The sequence below is a fragment of the Dama dama genome, chromosome 13, assembly GCF_033118175.1.
Source record: "Dama dama isolate Ldn47 chromosome 13, ASM3311817v1, whole genome shotgun sequence".
NCBI classification, from domain to species: domain Eukaryota; kingdom Metazoa; phylum Chordata; class Mammalia; order Artiodactyla; family Cervidae; genus Dama; species Dama dama.
The window spans coordinates 67,510,387-67,534,538 of NC_083693.1; the positions used below are offsets into that span (position 1 = coordinate 67,510,387).

The following is a 24,152-nucleotide window of genomic DNA, read 5'->3' on the forward strand; positions in this document are numbered from 1 at the left end:
TCCTCTGTTCCCTCCTTCTCCTGCCTTCAATCTTTCCCAGCATCAGGGTCTTTTCCAGTGAGTCAGTTCTTTGCATCAGGTGGCCAAAGGATTGGAGCTTCAGCTATAACATCAGTCCTTCCAATGAATATTCAGTGTTAATTTCCTTTAGGATGGCCTGGTTGGATCTCCTTGCAGTCCAAGGGACTCTCAAGAGTCTTCTCCAACACCACAGTTCAAAAGCATCAGTTCTTTGACTCTCAGCTTTCTTTATGGTCCAACTGTCACATCCATACATGACTACTGAAAAAACCAAAGCTTTGACTAGATGGACCTCTGTTGGCCATAGGGATGGGTAGATCCAGTCTAGCTCTGCAGGTTCATCACTGGGCATCGCCTCCCAGGCACGGGGCCAACAAGATACCTGCCCCTCTTACCACAGCACCCCAAACCGAGGCACTTCACCTCCACTGTTACTGTTAAAAGCACCCCTGTGAGGGAGGCATCACTACTATCCCTGTTGTCCACAGTAGGAAACTGAATCGGACTGAGGCTCAGAGAGGCTGAGTGATTCACCCAAGGTCACACAGCTACGGCACGGCAGAACAGGAATCCAAGTCTCGTTCTGCTTGTATTAGTGCTACTCTCTCTTTCTCTGATCAATCACTCCTAATATTTGATCAGCGCTCTGAGAATTCTCCAAAGATTTTTATTTTCTGTCCTCTCTCTATCCGCGAAGGACAGGCAAGCCTAGCGTGCTGCAGTCCATAGGGTCAAAAAGTGTTGGACACGACCGAGCGACTGAACAACATCTCCGTGGTTCAGGCCCAGACAGGGGAGTGACTTGGTCGATGTCCCTGGGAATCAGGGCAGACACCTCCAGACTCAAGGTGTGATGCTCTGTCCCTCTGTCTGCCCTGCATCATTCATTCCCTGACCAGCCAGACACCCACCACGTGCCCGCATGTGCATGGCAGTCCCGGAGAGAAACAGCGGTCACAGCTAATCTCAAGCATTTGCTCAGAACCTTCCAGGTGTGGAATCCCATGGGCTGCTGGGAGATCCAGCTCGGATGGGCTGAGGCCAGTCTACTTGGCTAGGTGTAGACTTGCTTTCCTCAGTTGCTAAGTGGGCAATGCCACTTCCCCTTGGGTTTAGTGACGATATAATGAGATATTGCATAGAAAATATTTAGTTTAGGGTCTGGCATATAAGAAACACTGGATAAATGGAACATATTACATTATTATACAGTGTATCATGACTACATGATCTATAATAACATGCACATAGCATTATTAACTTGATTGGTAGTCACACTCTGCATCTCACTTATGACCAGACTCATAATTGATGCTGGCTCAGCTCCGGGGAATGCACATTGAATGAGACAGGTCTCTGTCTTCGGGTTTACAGAGAAGGAGACTGAGAAAGTCAAGGGTGCAGGCCAAGCTCAGCCAGCTTGTAAGTGGCAAAGCTGGGATTTGAACTGGGGTCTCCTGGCTCCAGATCCAGTCACTTCCCTTGCTATCTGTGGGCCTCAGGCCCTGTTTTGACAGGCAGAAGTACAGCTGTCTGCTCCCTTATCAACACGGCCCTGCTGGTTTGGGGACGGGACTTGAGGGCAGGGAAGGGAGAGTGATTACCTGAGACCTGTGATGTTAGTGGTCTGCAGCCTGGGGACCCTGAGCTGGGTCTGGGGTGAGGGTCTCACTCACTCTCAGGAACCCATGGGGCCCCCTGGAGAGGCACCCGCTGGGTATTGTGCTTAGGGCTACCGGTCAAGGCCAGTCACCTTCTCTTGTCCTTGGGGCTCACCCAGAACCTCCTACCTCATTCCAGACTCCAGAGATCCTTTTGGGAGCCCAGGACACTCCTCTACTCAACCCGCTCATTTGGAGAGTCTTTTGAGGTCATAAAACTTTGATTGTTTAATACTTTCCCTGTTTAATACAAGCAGATACATCTTTTTTAAAAACATGGAGACATAGTATGCATAAGAATGTAAAAGATAATTGTGACATACAATCACAGAGAAGAGTTGAATGAATGTCTTTAAACGTAAGAATCTATTTTAAAAATTTTAAAATGTCTTAAATAAAATTAAATAAAAATACATATGAATATGATTAAATGAAATGCTTTCTATGTTCAGAGAGTTTTATAGACTGCTTCTGGTTCTTAATGTTATCCCACCTATAATGTTTCTCCCAAGTAGGCTATAAGTGTTTCCAACCAGGATTCCTGGCCTCTCTCATCAAGATCAGAAGCCAGATGAGAAATTCAGGCAGGGCTTTGTTGGGGCTCTTGCTATAGCAGGAGGGAGTGAGGACAAACAACAGCTTCCCGTTCTGTCTCTCTGGGTGAGAGCAGGGGGCGAGCTTGTTCCTTACGTGGGGTGAGGGTAGGGGTGTGTCTAGGAATCAGGCTGGAGGGGTGCCTTTAGGTGGTTTGCCCACCTCTCAGGTGATGAGAGCTTTCCCTTGTGACTTAGAGTAGGGCTTCCCTGGTGGCTCAGCTGGTAAAGAATCCGCCTGCAATGTGAGAGAGCTGGGTTCGATCCCTGGGTTGGGAAGATCCCCTGGAGAAGGGCAAGGCTACCCACTCCAGTATTCTGGCCTGGAGTCGGACACGACTGAGCGACATTCACTTTCCTTCACTTTCAGGTGATGTTGAGTGCCGGGGGATGCACAGCACCCTTCTTTTGCTCCCAACCTCTGCCTTTGCTCTGGGCTCTTCAAAAGTGGCAGTTGGGTTTTTTGGTTTCTTTGTATATATTTTTTGATTCCTCTGATTTTTGGCTGGGCTGGGTCTTCTTTGCTGTGCCCCAGCTTTCTCTAGTTGCAGAGAGCAGGGACTCCTCCCTAGTTGCAGTGCACAGGCTTCTCATTGTGGCGGCTTCTCTCGTTGCAGAGCCTGGGCTCCAGGGCCCTCAGACTTCAGGAGCTGCCGTTCCTGGCTCTAGAGCACAGGTTCGGTAGTTGTGGTGCAGGGGCTTAGTTGGTTCTGAGGCACGTGGGATCTTCCCAGACCCGGGACTGAACCTGTGCCCCTGTCCTGGCAGGGGGATTCTGAACCACTGGACCACCAGGGAAGTCCCTCTTTGTATCTTTTTGTCCAGAATTTGCCCCAGCTGCAGCATGCATGGTTATTTTTAGTACCTGATAGTTTCTTTCTATTTTGTTGCTCCAGGAGAGGTATGTCCAGGTGCAAGCACTGCAGCAAAGGGCCCCAGGCCCCAGTCTGTCTCAAACCTGCCGTGAAGACAGATCATTGCAACATGAATGGATGCGCAAGGGAATAATGAGTCACGTTATATATTTACACACCATGTCACCTTCGCCGTCTTCTGTGGGTGAGAAGCCAGTCACAGGACACACCACACTCAAGGGGAGGGGACGCTGCTAGGGTGAGGCCAATGGGAGGTGAGGTTCCGTTTAGAAGCTGCCTACTACACTGTCTAGGCTTCCCTGCTGGCTCAGCGGTAAAGAATCTGCCAGCAATGTAGGAGACACAGGTTTGATCGTTGGGTTGGGAAGATCCCCTGGAGTACGTGGGATGGCAACCTCCTCCAGAATTCTTGCTTGGAGAATTCCATGGACAGTGGAGCCTGTTGGGCTACAGTCCATGGGGTCACAAAATTTTGAGCCGGACATGACTTAGTGACTAAACAACAAAAACGACACTGTTCAACCCATACTTTAGCTACACTGTGATCCTAACAATTTCCTGAACCTTGTCATCCTGCTTTAGGACATGGTGTTCCTTCTGCCTGGAATTCCACCCCCTCTACTTTTGGTCCCCCAAGGCCCCCATTAAGATGTTCTTTCCTTTGGGCTCTGGCCATCAGCACCCAAGTCTGTGTTGCTCTCTTCAATCATCATGCTTATCATCCTGCATTGGAATTTTTCTATTTATTTGTCAATCCCTCCCCTCCCCCTCCATCATCTCCAGTGCCTAATGCGGAGTCTACACAGGACTTGAGCATTCAGTAAACACTTGCTGAATGAGCGAATGAACACACGGATTTATGAGGCTGCAGCCTGGAACTCAGGACCCTGACTGCCCATTCTGGATCCTGTCCTGCCCAGGGGCTCTCTGCTGATCCTGTCTCCCGGGAGCCCCTCTGCCACCCCTTGAACTAGACTAGTGCCGTGTTTGATTACCTCTGACTTTGAAATACCTTTCCCCCTGCAGTTCTCAGATGTACTTTCCTGCAATCTCTCTCGCTGTTCTGAGCCTCCCTCCTCCCTTCCGCCTAGCAACTCACAGCCGAGCCAAACATTGGAAGCTCATTATTAAACCAGGAGCTGCCTTATATTATCCCAGAGACTCCAGATGGAAAATATTAGCTTCTATCTCAGCTGAGGACTGACATAGTAAAGGCTCCTTGAGCTGCTAGCTGTCAAGGAGAGGAATAAAAGTTTTTCATCTGCATGAGTAATTGTTTCCTGTGCTACCCAGTGAGACCATGGATTTACCTCCCAGGCACGATCACGCTGGGCCAGGAGCAGCCGCTGTTACAGAATCTAGGCACGTACTCTCCCCCCGTCCTTCTCCTTCTTGGAGTCATTCAGAAGAGAAGTTGGGGCTCTGAGGGGTGGTAGAGGGGAGAGAGGGGCTCTGAAATGTCCAGAATGGGAGAAGTGGAGCCTGGAAGTTTTTAGAAGAGATGGAGACTGAGCCCAGAGGCTTGGGAGGAGGCCAGGAAAGCTGGTCAAGCACATGTTGGTTGGCTTCCCTACCTGTCCTTAATCCACCAGCCCATCTCATCACCTCAACCTCCAAAATGTGACCAGCATCCAGCCCCTTTTTCTTTCTAGCTAAGACCACACATCTCTCACCGGGAGCCCTGCAACCGCCTCCCAGGTGGTCTCTGGGTCCTACTCTTGAATCCTAAAGTCCATTCCCCACGCGGCAGCCAGACCAACCTTCTTGTGTGTGTGTGAGTTGCCCAGTCATGGCCGACTCTGAGAGCCCATGGACTGTAGCCCACTAGGCTCCTCTGTCCAAGGGGTTCTCCAGGCCAGAGTACTGGAGTGGGTTGCCATTTCCTTCTCCAGACCGACATTACCCAGAGCCAACCCATACTTCTCCTCGGTTTCTGGTGGTCTTGGGAATGAACCTTGGCCTCTGGGACCTTGTATAACCTACCACCCATCCCACCCCCTAATCTCATCTGAGCTCACCCTTCCCATCTTAGACTCAGCCTTTCTGGTCCTCAAACATCTCAGTCTCATCCTGCCCCTGGCATCTTCTGGTGGCTCAGAGATCACTCTGGCAGTAAAGAATCTTTTTGCAATGCAGGAAGCCCAGGTTCGATCTCTGGCTCAGGAAGATTCTCCTGGAGAAGGGAATGGCAGCCTGCTCCAGTATTCCTGCCTGGAGAATCCCATGGACAGAGGAGCCTGGTGGGCAATAGTCCATGGGGTCGCAAAGAGTCAGACATAACTTGGTGACTAACACTTTGGCATCTTCACCCTGACTGCCCACCTCCTCAGAAGACATTCCTGGGGAAGACGCTCCCCCAGGTTCATGGAGTTCTGCAGAGAGGGCTTCCTGGACCACGTGGTCTGACACAGAGCCCCTCCTTCAACCACACTCCATCCATTATGGTGCTGTACTTTCCCCAGAACACTTAGCACCATCCAGAACTATATCAGTTTATCATCAGCCACCCACACTGGAATAGACAGTGATGGGAGCAGGAGAGACACGTGTGTCTCATTCAGCCCTGAACCTGCAGTGCCCGGGGCCAAGCCTGGCACGAAGCAGGGGCCACATAAGTCTTTGTTGAATGAATTCCTGGAAGGCAGGCGACAGAAGACTGAGGGAGGGAGACCAGCAAAGAGGTAAGCTGACACCTAAGCAGGAGCGTGGCTGTGGCTGTCTGAGAACAGTCAATACACAGGGATTCAACAACAGTAAGAACAATTACAATCGCTACTACTGTGTCCTGGGTTGTATTTTAGGTTCTGAAATGGTCCAAGGCACTTGTATCCATAGAAGCTGGTTACAAATCAATGAGTCAGGGAAAATCCGCACAGGAAGATGCTGCATTGACCCCTGAAGGCAGACAGACTTATTCACAGTGATGGGGACACAGGACCCAGCAGAAGGGGCAAGAGGAAAGACCTGAAAAACAATACAGCATGGAAAAAATCCTGAATGTTCACCTCGTAGGTGATTCATCTACACATTCTCGGTTGCCTCCTGCACGTGCCACGTTTTACAGGCTGTGGGCCATAATGTAAACCATGCTCCACAAAGCTTCCAGTCCACATAGAATGCAGTGTACCGATGAATATTTTTATTTTTAAAATTTTTATTTTATATGTGTAGAATAGTGATTTAGCTTCCCAGGTGGTGCAGCGGTAAAGAATTCTGCCTGCCAGTGTAGAAGATGCTAGAGACGAGGATTCAATCCCTGGGTCAGGAAGATCCCCTGGAGAAGGAAACGGCAGTTCTCTTGCCTGGAAAATTCTATGGACAGAGGAGCCTGGTGAGCTACAGTCCATGGGGTAGCAAAGAGTCAGACATAACTCAGCAACTGAGCATGCATGCATAGTTGATTTACAATGTAGTGTTTGTTTCAAGTGTATAGCGAAGTGATTCAATTGTATGCATACATATATCTATTTTTTTTCCATTCTTTTTGCACAGAGTAGTGAGTAGAGTTCCCTGTGCTATACAATAGGCCCTTGTTGATTATCTACTTTATTTAAATATAGTGTATATATGTTAATCCCAAACTCCTGGTTTATCCCTCCTCCCACCTTTCCCCTTTGTTTTCTATGTCTGAGTCTATTTCTGTTTTGTAAGTAAGCTCATTTGTATCATTTTTCAGTATTCCACATATAAGGGATATCATATGATTTACATTTTTAAAAGCAATAAGACATACCCTCTACACAGTGAAGAAATCACTAAGATTCCTGGACCTTTGTCAGGAAACTCAAAAGAGAGTGAACACCCACAAGAAAATTCGAGTGTTGTAAAATGCAATCTGAACGGAGACCTTGGAGTTTAGTCCAAATAGCTCAGCTAACAAGCTTTGCAACCCAGAAGGTCCCACGGATATTTCAGAGCCAAGACAACTTTTTTTTGCACTGGATATGCAAAGATCCAAGTGATGGCTTCCCAGTTTCTTTGTACTACAGTTATTTCTCTCCTAAAGGAACATATCTGTTTCTGATTTACTTCGCTTCTCAAAGCAGCATGAGTAGGGGGGATTCTAATGTTATGTTTCCACACCACCACTGATTAAGAACAAGCATAACCAGGCGTGACAGTACACGTGCCCACATGTCATTGCTAATCCTCGCAAAACGAGGAAAAGAGGCTCCAAGAGGTCAAGTAGCACATTTTCCATTCTAAAGCTAGTAAGTTTCAGAAGGCAAATCCAAGCCTGGGTGTCTTCTTCCAAAAGATGTGCTCTTTACACCCTTCTTCAAAACTTCTCTGCAGCAGGCATGAAGCCATCATCAATAAGAGATCAGTTTTCCTGACACGTATCAGGCACCAAATACGTGCCAGGCCTATTGCCAATGCCAAGATGTAGCGCATAGCTTATTTTATCCCTCCATCACTGAGACTGTTATCAGGCAGTGGGGTCTAAGGCAAAGCGCTCGGCCAGAGGCAAAGGATGAATGTGTGTGTGTGTGTTGGGGGGTTGGTGCTAGGACTGGGGATGGAAGCTGTCCCCTGTACTGTCAATATTAAGGCAGATCTTCTCTGATGGAGGGACTGGATGTGGGGCAGGGGCTCACACCCTAGTTTCTGACACCACTATGGCCAGGAGACAGCCTGGACACGCTGAATCCTCAGAGGTACTGAATTAGGCCTCCTTTTCATATTCCCCATTTCCAAATCAGGATAGAATTGGACTCAGAGGTGGTGTAGGGCTGAACTTGCATGGGGATGAATGGCTCTCGGTGCTGGGAAATGACTGACAATGGATCGTGGACCCAGTGGGTCCTGGCAAGTGGGCTTGGCTGTATGCTGCACATCTGTGTTCTTTGGAGAGTTTCTTGTTGCTTCTGCTTTATCCCTGTGCCTACCCACCTCCTAGAGCAGGTCCCTAGAGCACCATAAAAATTGGGATGCTGCAGGAATCACCTATTTCCTAGATGCTAGGGAATCCAGTTTAGGGAATGAAGACGAATGATTAAGTGACTGCATTTTTTGCTCTGTTTGTTTGGTGAAGCCTCAATTAGCCAGCTCCCCCATCGTCAAAACATTCATATTCCTTGGCAAAAAAGATGAACGGTGCAGGGGTGGTGGTGGAATGCATGCCATTATCAGAAGCTTAGGGGGAAGACTTTGAGGAAATGAATGATGATTAGTTTCAATTCTACCTACCATTTCAAACCTTCTTATATCAAAGAGGTGGCAACCACCAGTATCAAGCTGTTGAACCAAAGGGAAAGCCAGGCTGTTAGAAGGTGGGAGGGTCAGAGGCAGGAAATGATGCAGAGATGTAAGGATGCTGTGGGCTGATAGTTGCCGGGGTCCAGCCCCAGCAGGATCCAGGGGAACCCTCAGGATGAACAGCGTCGGCGAATGAGAGAGAGAGTGAGACAAAGCTCGGGGCTGAGTCTGAAGTTTATTTTTGCACGGCCCCTTTATACCCTTAACAACATCTTTGGGGGAAGTGCATATTGCTTACACACAGGGCATCTCAAAACATTACAGCAACTTGACCTTCAACAGAAACTGGATGTCACCCACATACTTTTTCGTTCACAAGAGTCTTTCTTATCATTTGGCCTTCAAGCCTGCTAACATTTTATGGCTTGCACCTGGTGTGACTTAAGCAACTTCAGTAGCTGACCCTGTTTTTCTTATAATTAATCTATTTTCTTTCTAATAAGTGTCATCTCTATGGGAACTAGATAGGATTACATTTTTTACAGAACAGAAATGCAAAGGACTGCAAAAACAGCAGATATGGCACAAAACAGGCTCTTAGTCTAAAAGTTAACCACCTGCAAGAAGTCGCCAGCTAATCTCTATCTAAAGTATTTTCTATTAGGCACATTTGTGGCTATCATATTTGTGGAGCTTTTCTCACCCCGCGAAGGGGCCTATGCTTAATAGTTTCTTTTGTTAGCGTACTGTGCTTAGGATGTTTAGAACAATCAAGAGCATTTTGTGCAATGAGATTACACATTTATCAAACAAGCCAGAATGCCAGCAAAATGTTTGAATGGAAGCATTTCCTTCATCTCTGGCCCCTTCATAGGGTTCCAGCGTCCAGAAGATTTATTAATTAGGATTTTAAGTTGGTCCTCATTCAGTGAAAGAGGAGCAGGAGAGCTCTCGGCAGGCAACACAAGAATCTGCAATAGGGCAAACAAGAACAACAGCAGAAAAAGGGGGGAGGATACAGGGTGGGGTAGAGGCCGAGGCCAACCTGGAGGGTCCCTTATCCTAGACGGCCTCGCCTGTCAGGTTTTTTCCTCGTGACCTCGTCATGGATGGGGTCCCGGACGGCCTTGCCTGCCCGGTATTTTCTTCATGACCTCGTCATGGGCGGGACCCCCCGTAACGGCTCCCGGCAGATAGTGTCAGCTCATCACCCACGACGATTAGGAGGCTGGCCACTGGGACCTTTAGGAGAGCACTTTTGGGGCCATGGTGGGAAGGGGACTGGCAGAAACATGACAGGGTGCCCTGTGAGAGGTGTAAAGCTTGAAGAATGGTGCCTCTGGCCTCTTCTGAGGAATCTGGCTTCATAGGGAGTGTTGGGGAGCTAGCACAGCGCCCGAAGTCATAGCCAGTACCTAGAGCTCTTACTTACTGCCCTCGGGATTCAGCACACAGGAGCCCATTTCATCCCCGCAACTACACCGAGCAGGCTGTATCTCATTCCCCTCATTTGCCAGGCCAGTGACTTGCTGTAGTTCACATGGCTAGTAAATAGCAGAGTTGGGATTTGAACAGATACTCTGGTTCCAGAAGGTGTTTTTAACCCATCTGCTCTGCTGACCTTCAACCCAGAAGCATGGTGGTGAGGTGGCCTGAAGTTTTAAGGGGTGGAAGGGACCGCATGATATTTGTATGAACACAGGGGAGGGAGACAGATGGCTTAATCTCTTTCTCTTCTGAAAGCCAGGTATTGGCTGGCATCCCCGAGACCTGAGATCTTCAAACACCCATGACCGTGGCCTTGACTATCTGGCACTCCACCCATTACCCTTGTGCATTTCATCCCCAAAATGTCTTCTAGACAACTTGGAGTCTATAGGATCCAAGATTAGATAAGATGATGCTCTTTGTTAAGACAGTGAAGCTTGGAGCTGGGCCCTGGATGCCCTACCTGAATGATAGGAGTGATGAGTATTTGGTGATGTGACTTCAAAGGTTTGCTAAGTTCCCGGGACATGTGAGCCCAGCTTGGGAATGCCAGTTTGGTTTCTGTAGATCAATGAATAGGATTTGCAGAGTGCCTACCATGTTCCCATGGTCATGAAAGACAGTGGGAACTTCGGCATAAACCCCCTGGGTTCAGACTCCAGCTCTTCTGCTCACCAGCTTAGAGATCTTGCCCAAGTGATGGTCGCTTTCTGAAACTCGGTTCCTCATCTTTAGAATGAGGAGAAGAGACGATACGGCACAGGACCCATGGGGAGCTCATGACATGGTAGCCCCTCCCTTCATCCCAGCCTTTGGTTGGATGCTTGCTCTTTGCAAAGACCCACTTTCTTCATTATAACAAGGCCACCACTGGACTTCAGGGAATGACCCACTTACAGCCAATTGCTGCCTTCTGGGTCATTCTGATGGATTAAATGAAGAACCATTTAAAAACCAAGCCCAAAGAGCCAGAGGGAGGGGCTGCAGAGGGATGATGTAGGTGGAGCCCCGCGCATGCTCTTGGAAGCTCCGTGCTACCATCAGGTAAAGCCCTGGGCACTCGAGGGCGACTGTGTCAGCCAAACAGATTGAATGACCCACCCGTAATGATGCTGACCTAACTAGGCCAGTCACAAAGCGGACCTTGGAATAAAACACGATAATTACAGAGACCAGGGGGCCATCTGTGCCATGTGGGGCTTCATTTTTCCTGACTCTCTTTTTTCACTGCAAACTCTCAATACCCAGGGCCTCTGCTGTGCTGTAAACACTTATTTCTGAGTGCATTTTCCACGAGGCATTGGCAGGAAGTGTCTGTATAAGTTCTAATCCAACACACCTCTGGGTTTGTGTAGGATTTGACTGGAGCTATTTTCAACTAGTAAACAGTTTGACTAAAGAACTTTTCAGTCCAACACATATTTGCTGGCTCCCTCCTATGTTCCCAGAACTGGACTTGATGCTGGATCGCAGAGATGAAAAAGAGATGGGATCTTACCCTTTGTTTCCTCACTTGGGCTTTAGACTTCCCTGTCCTCTGGGGGGAAATGTCTGCCCTTGGGAGAAAGGCCAATTTCATTCATCTGTTAATAAAAGCACTGGCAGTTCCTGGTCATTGCCGATGAGGAAACTCAAATCAGAGAGGCCAGGCTCACCCTAGGTCATCAGACTGGAGCCCATCAGACTGACCAATGCCCACCCGGCAGCACCCACGTGGCTGAAACCTGCACCCTGTTCTGGACAAGGGTCCAGACCAAAAAGACACTTGGAAGGGGGAGGGAGAGGGCCATGGGAGGGTTGGCCCACCTGTGGCAGGGCTAAGAATATATCTAAGAGGAGACTTAAGAAACAGATGCTTATGAGGTAGGGGGGTTACCCCGCAGGTGGGCAGGCAGGTAATGGGCTGGAAGGACAGTCCACTGGGGAACCTCTCCTTGCAAAAGCCAAAGTTCCTAGGTGCTGTGTCTTACAAAAGTCAAGAGGGGGGACTTCCCTGGTGGTCCAGTGCAAGAATCCGCCTTGCGAGGCAGCGGACACGGGCTCCCTCCCAGATGGGGGCATTAAGATCCCACATGCTGCAGGTCAGCTAAGGCCCCAGGACCCCAATGACTGCGTCCATGTGCTCTGTAGCCTGTGTGCCACTACTAGAGTGCCCGCGTGACACAAAAAGAAAGATCTCGCGTGACGCAACGAAGATCCCACGTGCCTCAACTAAGACGATGCAGCCAAATCAATCAATCAATGAAAAATTCAAAAGAAGTCCAAGTTCTCCCAAACCCTAATATTAAGACTCGACACAGCCAAATCAATCAATCAATAAAAAATTCAAGAGGAAGTCCAAGTTTTCCCAAACCCTAATGTTTTGTCTCTTCTGGATCACAATCTCCCTTCTGAAACTGGGGGTCTCTAGAGCACGTGGGCTCAGTAACTGTGGTGATCTGGCTTAGTTGCCTTGTGGCATTTGGGATCTTAGTTCCTCGGCCAGAGGTGGATCTCATGTCCCCTGCATTCCAAGGCAGATTTTTAACCACTGGACCACCACAGAAGTCTCTCTGGAGTCTCTTGAGAAGACAAAGACTCACCAAGAGTTTAAGTTCCTGGGTTGAATCAAGCTGAAAGCACTGGAGAGACGAGTGAGCCGACATCAACCATCAGGCACCTGTGGCTGTATTCTTCCTGAGGACATTGGGTGACTCTCATGCATTCGGACCAAAGTGGAGACTCGAGGGACTTCAAACACAAGACCGGTGCCTTTTTGCCAAAGGAGTTTTTTTTTTTTTTTTTTTAAATGAACAGAGGCAGCCAAGCGCAGGATGCTAAAAAGCAAAGCCAAAGCCTGAAGAGGCAGAAGAGAATCCCCTACTGTCTCTTTGTGCTGAAGACAAAGCCCTACCAGGCTCTTGACTGACAGCTACACCACAGGAAAATGATGAATGGGGGGAGGGGGCCAGGATAGACTGATTCTCACTGCAACTATAAGTGGACCTTGACTCAGTTCTATTCTCACCAGGATTGAACTGTTCAATATCACACTCTGTCTGCCCAGCAGAGGAAGGAATTAACTCTATCTGGGGGAGAACTATCAAGAACTTTTCAGGGCTTTCCACCCAAAATTTGGTATTCCTTTAAAAATGACTCCTAAAGGAAAAAAAAAATTATCCTGTAACTGAAAACCAAGAGATAAAGCAGACAATAGAAGCAGACCCACTAATAACCCAGAATTATGAGAAAATTACTTTAAAATGACTGAGTAGCATATCTAGGCATGGGCTTCCCCAGTAGCTGAGTGGGAAAGGAATCTGCCTTCTGGTGCAGGAGACAAAGTTTTGATCCCTGGGTCAGGAAGATGCCCTGGAGGAAGAAACGGTAATCCATTCCAGTATTCTCACCTGGAAAATCCCATGGACAGAGGAGATTGATGGGCTACAGTTCATGGGGTTGCAAAGAACTGGACACATCTGAGCAACTGAGCACACATACATATCTAAGGATACAGAAAAAGTGATGGACAAAATGGTTCAAAAGGTAGATATTATCAAAGAAGTTTCGAATCTACAGAAAAGCATCAAACGACAGTCTAGACCTGAAAAATATAGTATTTGCAGTTAAGAAATCAGCTTATTGGCTTAAAGAGCTGATTAGACACTGCAAATGACAGGATTAATGAATTGAAAATAAGCCAATAGGAGACACCAAAATTGAAGCTCAGAGAGCAAAGAATAGTTTTTAAACCTCAAATAAAGCAGAGTAGCACACAGAAGTTATGGCACACGGTTTAAAAGGTCCAGCAAACTGGAGTCACAGAAGGAGAGAGAGAGAATGAGACAGGAGTAACTGAAGATATAATGGCTTAGAATTTCCCAACATAAGTGAATTTTTGGATATAGTAACAATATACTAAAATCTGTTGCTTTTTTGCTGTACCAACATCAAACAAATATAATAGGGTTTAAAATACTACTACTTAAAGTAGCATCAGGCTTCCCCCTTGGTTCAGCAGGTAAAGAATCTGCCTGCAATGCAGGAGACACATTAGACTTGGGTTCAATCCCTGGGTTGAGATGATCCCCTGGAGGAAGAAATGGTAACCCACTCCAGTATTCATGCATGGAAAATCCCACAGACAGAAGAGCCTGGCAAGCTATACAGTTCCAAGGATCGCAAGGAGGCGGACATGACTGACCATGTTGCAGAAGTTGGTCCCTCGAGAAAGCAAGCACCACAATCTGAGAGTTGGAGAACTCAGGTTTATTATGCCTGCGGGCCCAGAAGAGTTAACCCTTCCAGCTCTGAACCACAAACAAAGGGGTTACATTTAAAAAAAAAAAAGAGTTTTTATAGACAGTTCATGACACCAGACTTTAGTGGGCAGTGCTGTTAATAGGCTAGTTTAAACTAAGGGTTTCATAGACTGGGGAACAGCCTTAGGACAAAGCAGGGGGGATGCCTGACCTCTACACATACAAACATGCTTAAGCAGAACTACAGGGGCCGGGTAATTGACAAGGGTGAGTGAGGTTAAGTTTCAGCTCCTAGCACTGTTGTAAGTTTCTGTTTGGGGAAACTATGTAACTTACATGACTTTGCAAGGAGCTAGCTGAGTTGCAGAAGCAGAAGGAGCACGAGGTGCAAGTTTTTAAATTTTCCTCTTCAACTAAGAATGCAGGCAAAGTAGAATCAGATAAGAGCAAATTTAATGAAAACAGAGAAAAATTAAAGACAACCTAAAATGTGGAGGGGGAGGACATACTCAGTTCTGAGATTGTAAGGTATAATACCGTAGAGATGATAATTCTCTTCAAACAGACATACAGATACAACACAATTCAAATCAGAATCCTAGCAGGCTTTCTGGAGAAGAGAGGTGGTAGTTAATAGACCAATTCTAAAATTTATACAGAATCACAAAGGTTAGAGAATATCTGAATTAGTCAGGGTTCCACAGAGAAATAGGAGCAACAAGGTGCGTGTGCATATATATACCCGAACCCAGGTCTCCTGCACTGCAGGCAGATTCTTTAGCATTTTGAGCCACCAGGGAAGCCCCTATACAGAAAGATATTTATTACAAAGAATTGGGTTACTGTGGAGATTGACAAGTCCAGGATCTGCAGTGTGGGCTGGCAGGCTGAAGACCCAGGAGAACCGAAGGTACACAACCTAGAGAGTTGGAAGAACTAATTATGTAGATAAAGTCCAAAGGCAGTCTGCTGGAGAATTCCTTCTTGCCTGGGGAGGCCAGTCTTTTCCTATTATTCAGGCCTTCAGCTGATTGGATGAGGCCTACCCATATGATGGAGAGCAAGCTGCTTAACTCAGAGCTCACCAACTTAAATATTAACTCTTACCACCAAACAGCATTTAAGTTGACATAAGGCAATCTAGAAGGAGAATAATGCTAGAAGATTTATACTTCAAGATATACATACCTGTTTTAAAGCTATAGTAATTAACAATGTGTTAGCAACACAAGGATAAAAAAAAAAAAGACTAATGGAAGAGACAAGAAAGTCCAGAAACAGACCTATTTACATATATATACATATATATATATATGTTCCAGATTTATGACAGAAGTAATAATACATTATGGGAGAGAAAGGGCAGTCATTTTAATACATGGTATTAATTTGATACAAACATGGAAAAAAGAATCTAGATCTCTTCTTCACACTGTACACAAAATAAATTACATCTAAATATAAAAAATGAAATAATAAAATCTTTAGAAGAAAACAGTACATATCTTCAGTGACTTGGGACAGACAAAACTCTTCTTGAGTTCCATGGCTGGGGTCGATTTTATCATCCTGTCAATTCATTCTGTTGATAGTTTGAAATAAGCAGAGCTGGAATCTGGATGTTCTTGTTTGTAATCCCACCTGAACCATCTCCATTTAGTCCACTTCTAGTGGTCACTGATGACTGAGTCACCCTTTTGTTTTATCATTAGTTTTAAAACATCTATCAAGTGTTTAATTATGCCATTCCCTTTCCCAAACACTGTCCTTTCTCCTGATCAACTTGATAAAAATCATCCGGTTGGACTGGCATTTTAGATTCTTACAAGGCAGCCTCAGCATCCACCTACCCACACATACCACTACTGTATTCTTATCCTCATCTTATAAGCCTGCATCCTCAGCACTGACTAATCCTCATTATTCTCTGATCTCCAAATACACGCTGAATGTCCGCTCTCCAAGACTTAATTCATGCCGCTGAACAGCCCCACCTATGTTATCCTATTTCCAGGCTCCCAGTGTCCGGCCTTCCTTGGCCAGTTTGGGCTCAGTATGTGGGAGGAGGCAAGCAAAACATGCAGAGATCTTGGTGACCAAGACCCAGCCTTCCAAGTCCCGCTCAGTGCCCTCTTGTGGTCTAGAATCATCCCCCTAGGCTGAGTGCCCCAACACCAGGACACCCCGACTTAAGGCTTGTGAAGGGCGCCCTCTGCTGGACTACACTCATCACCAGGCTCTGCCGGGAGCCATTGTGGAGAGTGCTTGCAAAGACTTTGGTGACACCCACCCCAGAGAGTGAATCCTTCCAATTGCAGGCACCACGGATGGACACCTGGCCAGGAAACACTGCCGTATCTCAGACATGATACCGACAAAAGTCAGCTGAAGGACAAGGATCCAAATTTCCGTTCTCATCACCTGCCAGTGGTCTTCCTTCCGTGCAGGTCCAAGGGACCTGGGATGGAGCACATGACAGGAGAGGGGTGATCAGCGAAGAGCTCTGTTCATTTTCAGCGGCTACACTATCAGAACATGTTTCTTTCTTTTTGCTCATGGGAGCCTGCTCTCCTTACCTCTGGACCACCATGGGGAGGTGTTCCGAGCCTCCACCTGGAGCCCCCCACCATTTCATCAGCAGCCACTCTGAATCTCCCTAGTCCTCATTCTGCCTTTTCCACGTAGCTGTAAGACTTGGCCAAGGCAGGGGACAAACAGCATGGACGTCAAAGCCAGGAACAGCTGGGTTCACATTCCTCCTCTGCCTGCCACTAAACCTCTCAAGCCTGTTTCTGCACCTGTCAGGTAGGGATGGCGGTCTCTAGTTGAGAAATGGAATGCGGGCGGGCTCAGTTGTGTCTGCCTCTTCGCCACCCCATGGACTGTAGCCCGCCAGGCTCCTCTGTCCATGGGGTGGGGTTGCCACTTCCTTCTCCAAGGGATCTTCCCAACCCAGGGATCAAACCCTTGTCTCTCGTGTCTTCTGCATTGGCAGGCAGATTCTTGACCACTGAGCCACCTGGGAAGCCCGGCCCCGTACCTGGGGAGTCTCTTACCTGTGCAGGCCCTTGCGGCTCCTGACTCCAGTCCTTGCCCCTTCAGGCGAGTGGGCCTAGTTCCGGAGACTCACACTCTTTAGCCCTCCGGTTGGCGGACCCCGGAGGCAGGCACCGCCTCTCCTTCTGGCTCCGCCCCTTATCTTCCCCTCCCATCCTCAAACCCTGGGCTCACTGGGCCCTGCGGTCCCGTGGAGGGTCACCGGCCCCGCCCCCAGGGTAGCTGGCCCCGCCCCACGTGGATGCCCATCTACTTAAGGAGGCTGAGCACCCACGAGCCTCCACGTTTGCCTCGAGGTGCGCGCCAGGCTCAGCCCTGCGATGGAAGCCGAAGCTTCTCCGCCGGTGGGATCTCCCCCTTGCTTCCTGTGGTTCCAGAGGCCTGGCGTCTACAAGGATGAGAAGGGGAGGATCTGGGTGGCTGTGGCTCTGCAGATCAATCCCTCCCTCCGAGCTCGGGGCAGCGGGGCCCCTGAGAGCACAGTGAGTCCTGGGGCTGTAGGGGCGCCAGTGGAAGGGCGGTGGTGTCGCGCGACTCCAGCTCATGGGGGCCTACACATTCTGCAGTAGGGCCCAGAATAGAGGTGAGAGGCTGGAGTTCTCACCGGCACCGGAAGACGGCCTGCGTGGGTTTGAGCGTGCTGATCCTGGCCCCAGAAGCCCCTGCCCCGAGTGGCACAGACAGAGCTTATCGACCAGAGGTGATGTGATCCTCCGTGGGGTGGCTGAGAGAGAGAGAGAGAAGGAGAGCGCCAGCGAGCTCAGGGCCTAGTCTTGCCCCCAGTGCGTGTTGAAAAGGCTTCATTGATAAGGTGGCTATTCAGTTGGGCCCTGCAGGATGCACAGGAGGTTTCCAGGATCAGAAAGAAAACAGGACTAGCACAAGCAAAAGCATTGCAACCTGGAGGCAGTGGGTGGGCCAACAGTGTAAAATTTACCTTGGCTTCAGACTCCTAAACTGCAAAATGGGAATAATCTACCACGAGACAAGTGAATCACTAGGACAGGTCACCAGCTGAATGGCCTGCAGAGCATCTGAGAGACAATGTGTCCTAGAACCCCACCTTGGAAATGGATTCAGGAGCATTGGGTGGAGTCGAAGATGTTTGAAAAGCTCCTCAGGTGATAAGAATAATCAAATTGGAAACTGCTGCCCTAAACTAGGGGCTGGGATCACAGTCCACCTTTGAGAGATGAAATATAAATTCTTCAGGGTAATACCCTGATACTGGGGAAGATTGAAGGCAAAAGGAGAAGGGGGAGGCAAAGGATGAGATGGTTAGATAGCATCACCGACTCTGTGGACATGAATTTGTGCAAACTCTGGGAGATAGTGGAGGTCAGAGGAGCCTGGCTTGCTACAGTCCATGGGGTCACAAAGAGTTGGACACGACTTAGCGACTGAACAACAGCAAATATGGTAAATACTTATTCAGGTGTTAAACAAGCAATTCACTGTTATTTTAGTTGCTAAGTCGCCTCTGACTCTTGTGATCCCATGGACTGTAGCCTGCTAGGCTCCTCTGTCCCTGGGATTTTCCAGGCAACAATACTGGAGTATTGTTTGCCACTTCCTTCTCCAGGGGATCTTCCCAACCCAGGGTTTGAATCCGGGTCTCCTGCATTTCAGGCAGATTCTTTACTGACTGAGCTATCACGGAAGTCCTAACCACAACACATTTCCTAACAATCTTCAAATAGGTTATCCAGAAAATTTTTGGTAAAGAACACTGAAAGTCTGTCCCATACCTCCACCCAGTAAAGCATGCAGAAAAATTTGGACAAAATTTGGACGTTTTTAAAAAGCATACAAAAGTGTTCAGTGGGAAAGCAATGGGTTCTTCAAATAATTTAGCCTTGAGCGGTGGAAGGGAACTAGAGCATGAGCATTGTTTTCAGTCTTTAAAATGATTATTTCTTAATAGTTTTCACATGCAGTCTTAGGATGGGAAATGGCTATCTAAGCGTGATCTAATGCAAGGATCAGGAAACTTTTTGTGAAGGGTCTTGATAGTAAAAATTTTCAGCTTTCATACAGTAAAGACTTCAGAGCAACTACTCAACTCTGCCTTCATAGTACAAACACAGCCAAAGACAACACACAAAGGAAGCCATTTTTGTTTATTTGCAATAAAGCTTTATTTACAAAAGCAGATGGTGGGCCAGACTGGGTCCATACTTTGTTTGTACCTGATCTAAGCCAGAATCCAAAAGGAAAGAGATTTTGCTGCATAGTTCAAAATATCCCTCTTGGCAAAACCCATCCCATAAAAGTCGTAGGACAACAGACTAAGGAAAATCACTTGCAAATCGTATGACTGATAAAGGGCTAGATTCTTAACTCGGAAAAGTGTTCATCACAAAGAAAAGACAACTGTAGAATAGAAAACTGTAAAATAACCTTTACATTTATTAATAGTTGCATCATAACATGGAGCTTTGGTTGTATGACTGATAAAGGGCTAGATTATTAACTCGGAAAAGTGTTCATCACAAAGAAAAGACAACTATAGAATAGAAAACTGTAAAATAACCTTTACATTTATTAATAGTTGCATCATACATGGAGCTTTGGTTACATTTGACTGATGACTTTCCCGCATTTCTATACTTTTCTGCATTGACCTAATTTTCTTTGTGTGTGTGATGTTCACAAGAAGTAATAATGGCCATGATCAAAACTACAAAATATTTTTTTGGGAAAATCCTTCATTCCCAGGTTCTGAGCTCTATGGATATCTTGTTTTTAAAAAGAGAATTTTTAAAACTATGGAAGTGGCCAAGACAGACAGCCAAGAGTGTCCTGTGTAGGCCTAAACATTTCTGATGGGCTGGAAACAGAAGTTACGTTTTCAGGGTGCAGGGGGTAAGGTGGGGTGCAGGCCTGTGGGAGGGTGGTACCAGAGAGGAGGCCTGGAAAGAACTAGTCCTCTCAGGTCCAGGCAAACCCCCAACTGATGGTGCCGAGAGTCTGGGTGTGGGACTCTAAAAGCATGACCATCCCACCTCTGCTCCGGGCAGTGCCCCCCGCCCCAGCTGGGCCAGAGGATCCAGGACCCTGGTTGTGTGTGCAGCTCAGCATCCCTAATGGGGCCTGTCTTTCCCTCCAGCATGAAGTCACCATCACGGTCCATCTGTGGCAGTTACCTAGCCAGATGCCCAGGCCCCCTAGCTGTCTGTTTGTGTCTGGGCTGCCCATGAAGTGGGAGCTCTATCCCGGGCGAAGGTACCAAGGAACGGATTCCAGACGCTGGGAGATAGTGGACCATGGCCAGGCAAGTGCGTGGTGGCCCATATGAGGGGGGTGGCCGTTAAGTAGTGGCTGCAGGGTTGTGAGGTGGGACAAAGGAAAGGGGGAATCCCTGCCCCAGTCCCTTGAAATCTACAAACCCAGGTTCCTGTTGGCTTCACTGGGATGGAAGGGCATGATCCCTGGAGCTCTGATCACTGCTTCCCCTTCTACAGGTCATCTCCACGGAAAATCTGGTCCTCAGACGTCTGCCAAGTGGGAGCCACTGATGAGGCTGGTAGGTCAGGCCTGGAGACTCTCAACGCGGAGGGCCGCCCCTCTTTTCAGGAAGACCCCACCAGTCACCTTGCCCTCAGGCTGTTTCTTGAGTTTTTCTTACATAACCGCCCCTTTCCTCCCCGTCCCAACCCCATTGGACAGTGATTTCCACCAGGGACAGACCCCCCAGTTCATTCACAAAGCACTGAATAATGGATCTCACTCAGTTCTCTGAAGAATCAGGTGTACCTATGAACATCTCGTGTTACAGACAAGGAAACAGGCTCTGAGAGCTGCAAGGCTTTCCCTGAGACCACAGAGCCTGGAAAGAGCCGCGATCAAGCTTGGATCCACTGACCTCAGAACTCTTTAAGGCCGACCTTGGCACTGGGACGCCACAAGTCTGGTCGATGGCAGTGGCCTTTGGGGACCCTGCGGTGACCCACAGAGCCTTCTCCCTGAGATGGGCAGCAGCCTGAATTGCGCTGAGGGCCTCGAGTAGGACCTGCTGTCCTACCCCTGGTCCTGCCCCGACCGGGCGCCCGCCCAGTTCCTCCAAGCATCCCTGACTGTCACCTTTTGTCTTTCCCCAGACCCGGCTGGCCCTGTGTCTTCAGCGAGAATCCTTATGCACCTGCTCATTGGTTTGCACACCTAGGGGCCGGGCCCCGTCCTCTCTGCATTTCCCATCCCCTCCTCCTGCTTCGGCTTCTCTGCACACTTTGCCTTCTTTGTGCCATCCTCCAGGTGCCCCGCCCCTCCATTCCCAAGCCCCTCCCCTCCACGCCCAAGCCCCTCCCCTCCACGCCCACCAGGCCCCGCCCCGCGGCCTCCTGCGCAACCTTGATTGGAAACTTGACTTCCGTCCACTCCGCCTCTGGCGGGGGCGGCTCTGCGGGGGCGCGAGTGCCAGGTCTGAACCTGGGACTCACATGCCCCATGGCTGCCATTTCTGCTGCCGCTTTGGCTGGAGTAGATCAGGGACTGGGCAGGCTGTCCACTCCGGAGCCTCGATCAACCCTGGAAAGTGAGTGCTGGCCCCTGAGGGTCCCCTCCAGTGCCCGTTAATTAAACTTCATTGCTTGTTGTTAACTTTTGTGCGGAATCGGAGCTTACCTTAAATTGATAACTAGTGTAGGAACGCAGCAGCTGAAGGTAGAACTGCAATTATTTCTTGAGTGTTTTTGCACACCTGGAAGGAAGCTGGGATCGGCTCGTTTCAGCAGCAGGTCCGCGGTGGAGGGTAAGGGGATGGAGGGTGGGTTCTTTGCCAGGCTGGGCTCCGAAAAGGCAGGCAGACTGTGGCAGTCACTGCCGGAGAACCAGCGGCAGGTGGGCACTTGCACAGGGAGTGAGGCTCCCGTGTGCCTTGGATGACAGTGGGAACAGTCCATGAGCAGGGAGGGGTGAGTCAGAGCCTGGGGCGCAGACTGGGTCTTGCCCTTGAAACCAGATAGAAGAGGAGGACAGTGTGGATGGAGGGCAGGCCGATAATTTCACGGTGGCAGCAAGAAGAGGGAATTTGCTCCTTGGGACTTTACTGGTGGGCCAGCCGGTAAGACTCGGCCTGCCCAAAGTAGGGGCCCGGGTTCGATCCCTGGTCAGGGAACTAGTTCCCGCCTGCGGCAACAAAGCTCCTGTGAGCTGCAGCTAAGACCCAGTGCAGCCAAAATATATATTTAAAAAAGAGGGAATTCATTGTGTCATATTAGTCATGAGAAGAGATCACCAACATGAAAGTCCTAACCTTAAAAATGAATCCATGATGTCACTGAAGAAAGCCCAGGGGATGATGTTCACGATTTTAGGATAGGAAACACTTTAAAAAGACAGAGAAAGCAAAAGACAGTTAAGACAATTAACTTTCTCAGATGCAGCATTTTCTGTGAGAAGATGCTATAAAACAAGGGTATGAGGACTAGATACAAAGCATTTGAGTGCAGGATACACAGGGAACTCGTAGAAGAAATCCCCAAGGAAAGAAGAATGGACGAATGCCAGGAAGGAGGCTATTTACAGAAAAGGAGACGATGTTGGGAAGTGCAGGTTTCAGAATTCAGACATGTGTATCCTGGAATTTGGCTGAAGTTCAAACTTAGGTATTGTGGGAGTAGATTGTTACAGACAACCCTGGAGGTTTGGTGGGCAATTCAGAAGCATTTATCACATTTTAAAGTGACATAAAGAGCCATACCTAGAGTATTAATACCAAGAGCAGGGATTCCAAGCTCAGCGCTGTGAACCTTTGGGCCAGATACATCTCCGTCATGAAAGGTTGCCCTGTGCTGTTTGGCAGCATCCCTGGTCTCTGTCCGTGTAGTGCCAGCGACATCCCTTTGCCCACCCCACTCCCCAAGTTGTGATTACCGAATGTCCCTTGTTGGGGGGCACAGTTTCCCCCAGTTGAGAGTTGCTGCCCTGGAACAACATTTGCACAAGAGGGAAGGGGAGGGAGCACCGTGGTCAAGGCTCAGGTCCCCCACGGAAGAGTGGTTAAGGAAAGGGAGACCGGAGAGCAGCGGCTGGGCCTAGCCCCTTCTGCTTAGGAGCTTGTGTGATCTGGCAGGCTGGCTCTTTAGAAAATCCTCTTGGCTCAGATGGTAGCTTTAGTTCCAGTTTTTAAAGGAATCTCCTTACTGTTCTCCACAGTGGCTGTATCAGTTTACATTCCCACCAACAGCAATCCCACTACTGGGCATATACCCTGAGAAAACCATAATTGAAAAAGACACATGCACCCCCGTGTTCATAGCAGCACTATTTATAATAGCCAGAATGTGGAAGCAAAGACCTGGATGTCCAATGAGAGATGAACGGATAAAGAAGCGGTAGTACATACATAAAATGGAATATCACTCAGCCATAAAAAAGGAATTTGAGTCAGTTTTAGTGACATGGATGAACTTAGAGCCTGTTATACAGAGTGAAGTAAGTCAGAAAGAGAAAAACACTGTATATTAACACATATATGAAATCTAGAAAAATGGTACTGATGAACCTACTTGGAGGGAAGGAATGAGATGCAGATATAGAGAATGGACTTATGAACATAGTTGGGGAAGGAGAGAGTGGGATGAGTGGAGAAAGTAGCCTAGACATACATACACTTCCATGTGTAAGACAGATAGCTGGTGAGAAACTGCTGTATAACAGGGCCCTGCCAGGCACTCTGATGATCTAGAGGGAAGGGTGGGGTGGGGGAGGGGAGGGAGGCTCAAGAGGGAGGGGATCTATGTATAATCAGGCTGGTTTGCATTGTTGTGTGGCAGAAACTAGATTTCCCAGGTGGTGTGAGTGGTAAAGAATCCACCTGCCAACGCAGGAGACACGAGAGAGATTCGGGTTCGATCCCTGGGTTGGGAAGATCCCCTGGAGTAGGGAATGGCAACCCACTCCAGTATTCTTGCCCGGAGAATCCCCATGGACAGAGGAGCCTGGTGGGCTACAGTCCACAGGGTCACAAAGAGTTAAGCATGACTGAAGTGACTTGTAGCACATACGCATGCATGG

General features: G+C 48.4%; 1 protein-coding gene across 1 annotated transcript; it reads left to right on the top strand.

Annotated features, from left to right (window-relative positions):
- The first annotated feature begins 17,455 nt into the window (after positions 1–17,455).
- TCL1B (TCL1 family AKT coactivator B) lies at positions 17,456–21,300 on the top strand. The gene is made up of 3 exons (XM_061159124.1): positions 17,456–17,617; positions 20,245–20,413; positions 21,236–21,300. Exons 1-3 carry the CDS (start codon positions 17,456–17,458, stop codon positions 21,298–21,300), a joined length of 396 nt encoding a protein of 131 aa, XP_061015107.1.
- The last annotated feature ends 2,852 nt before the right edge of the window (positions 21,301–24,152 follow it).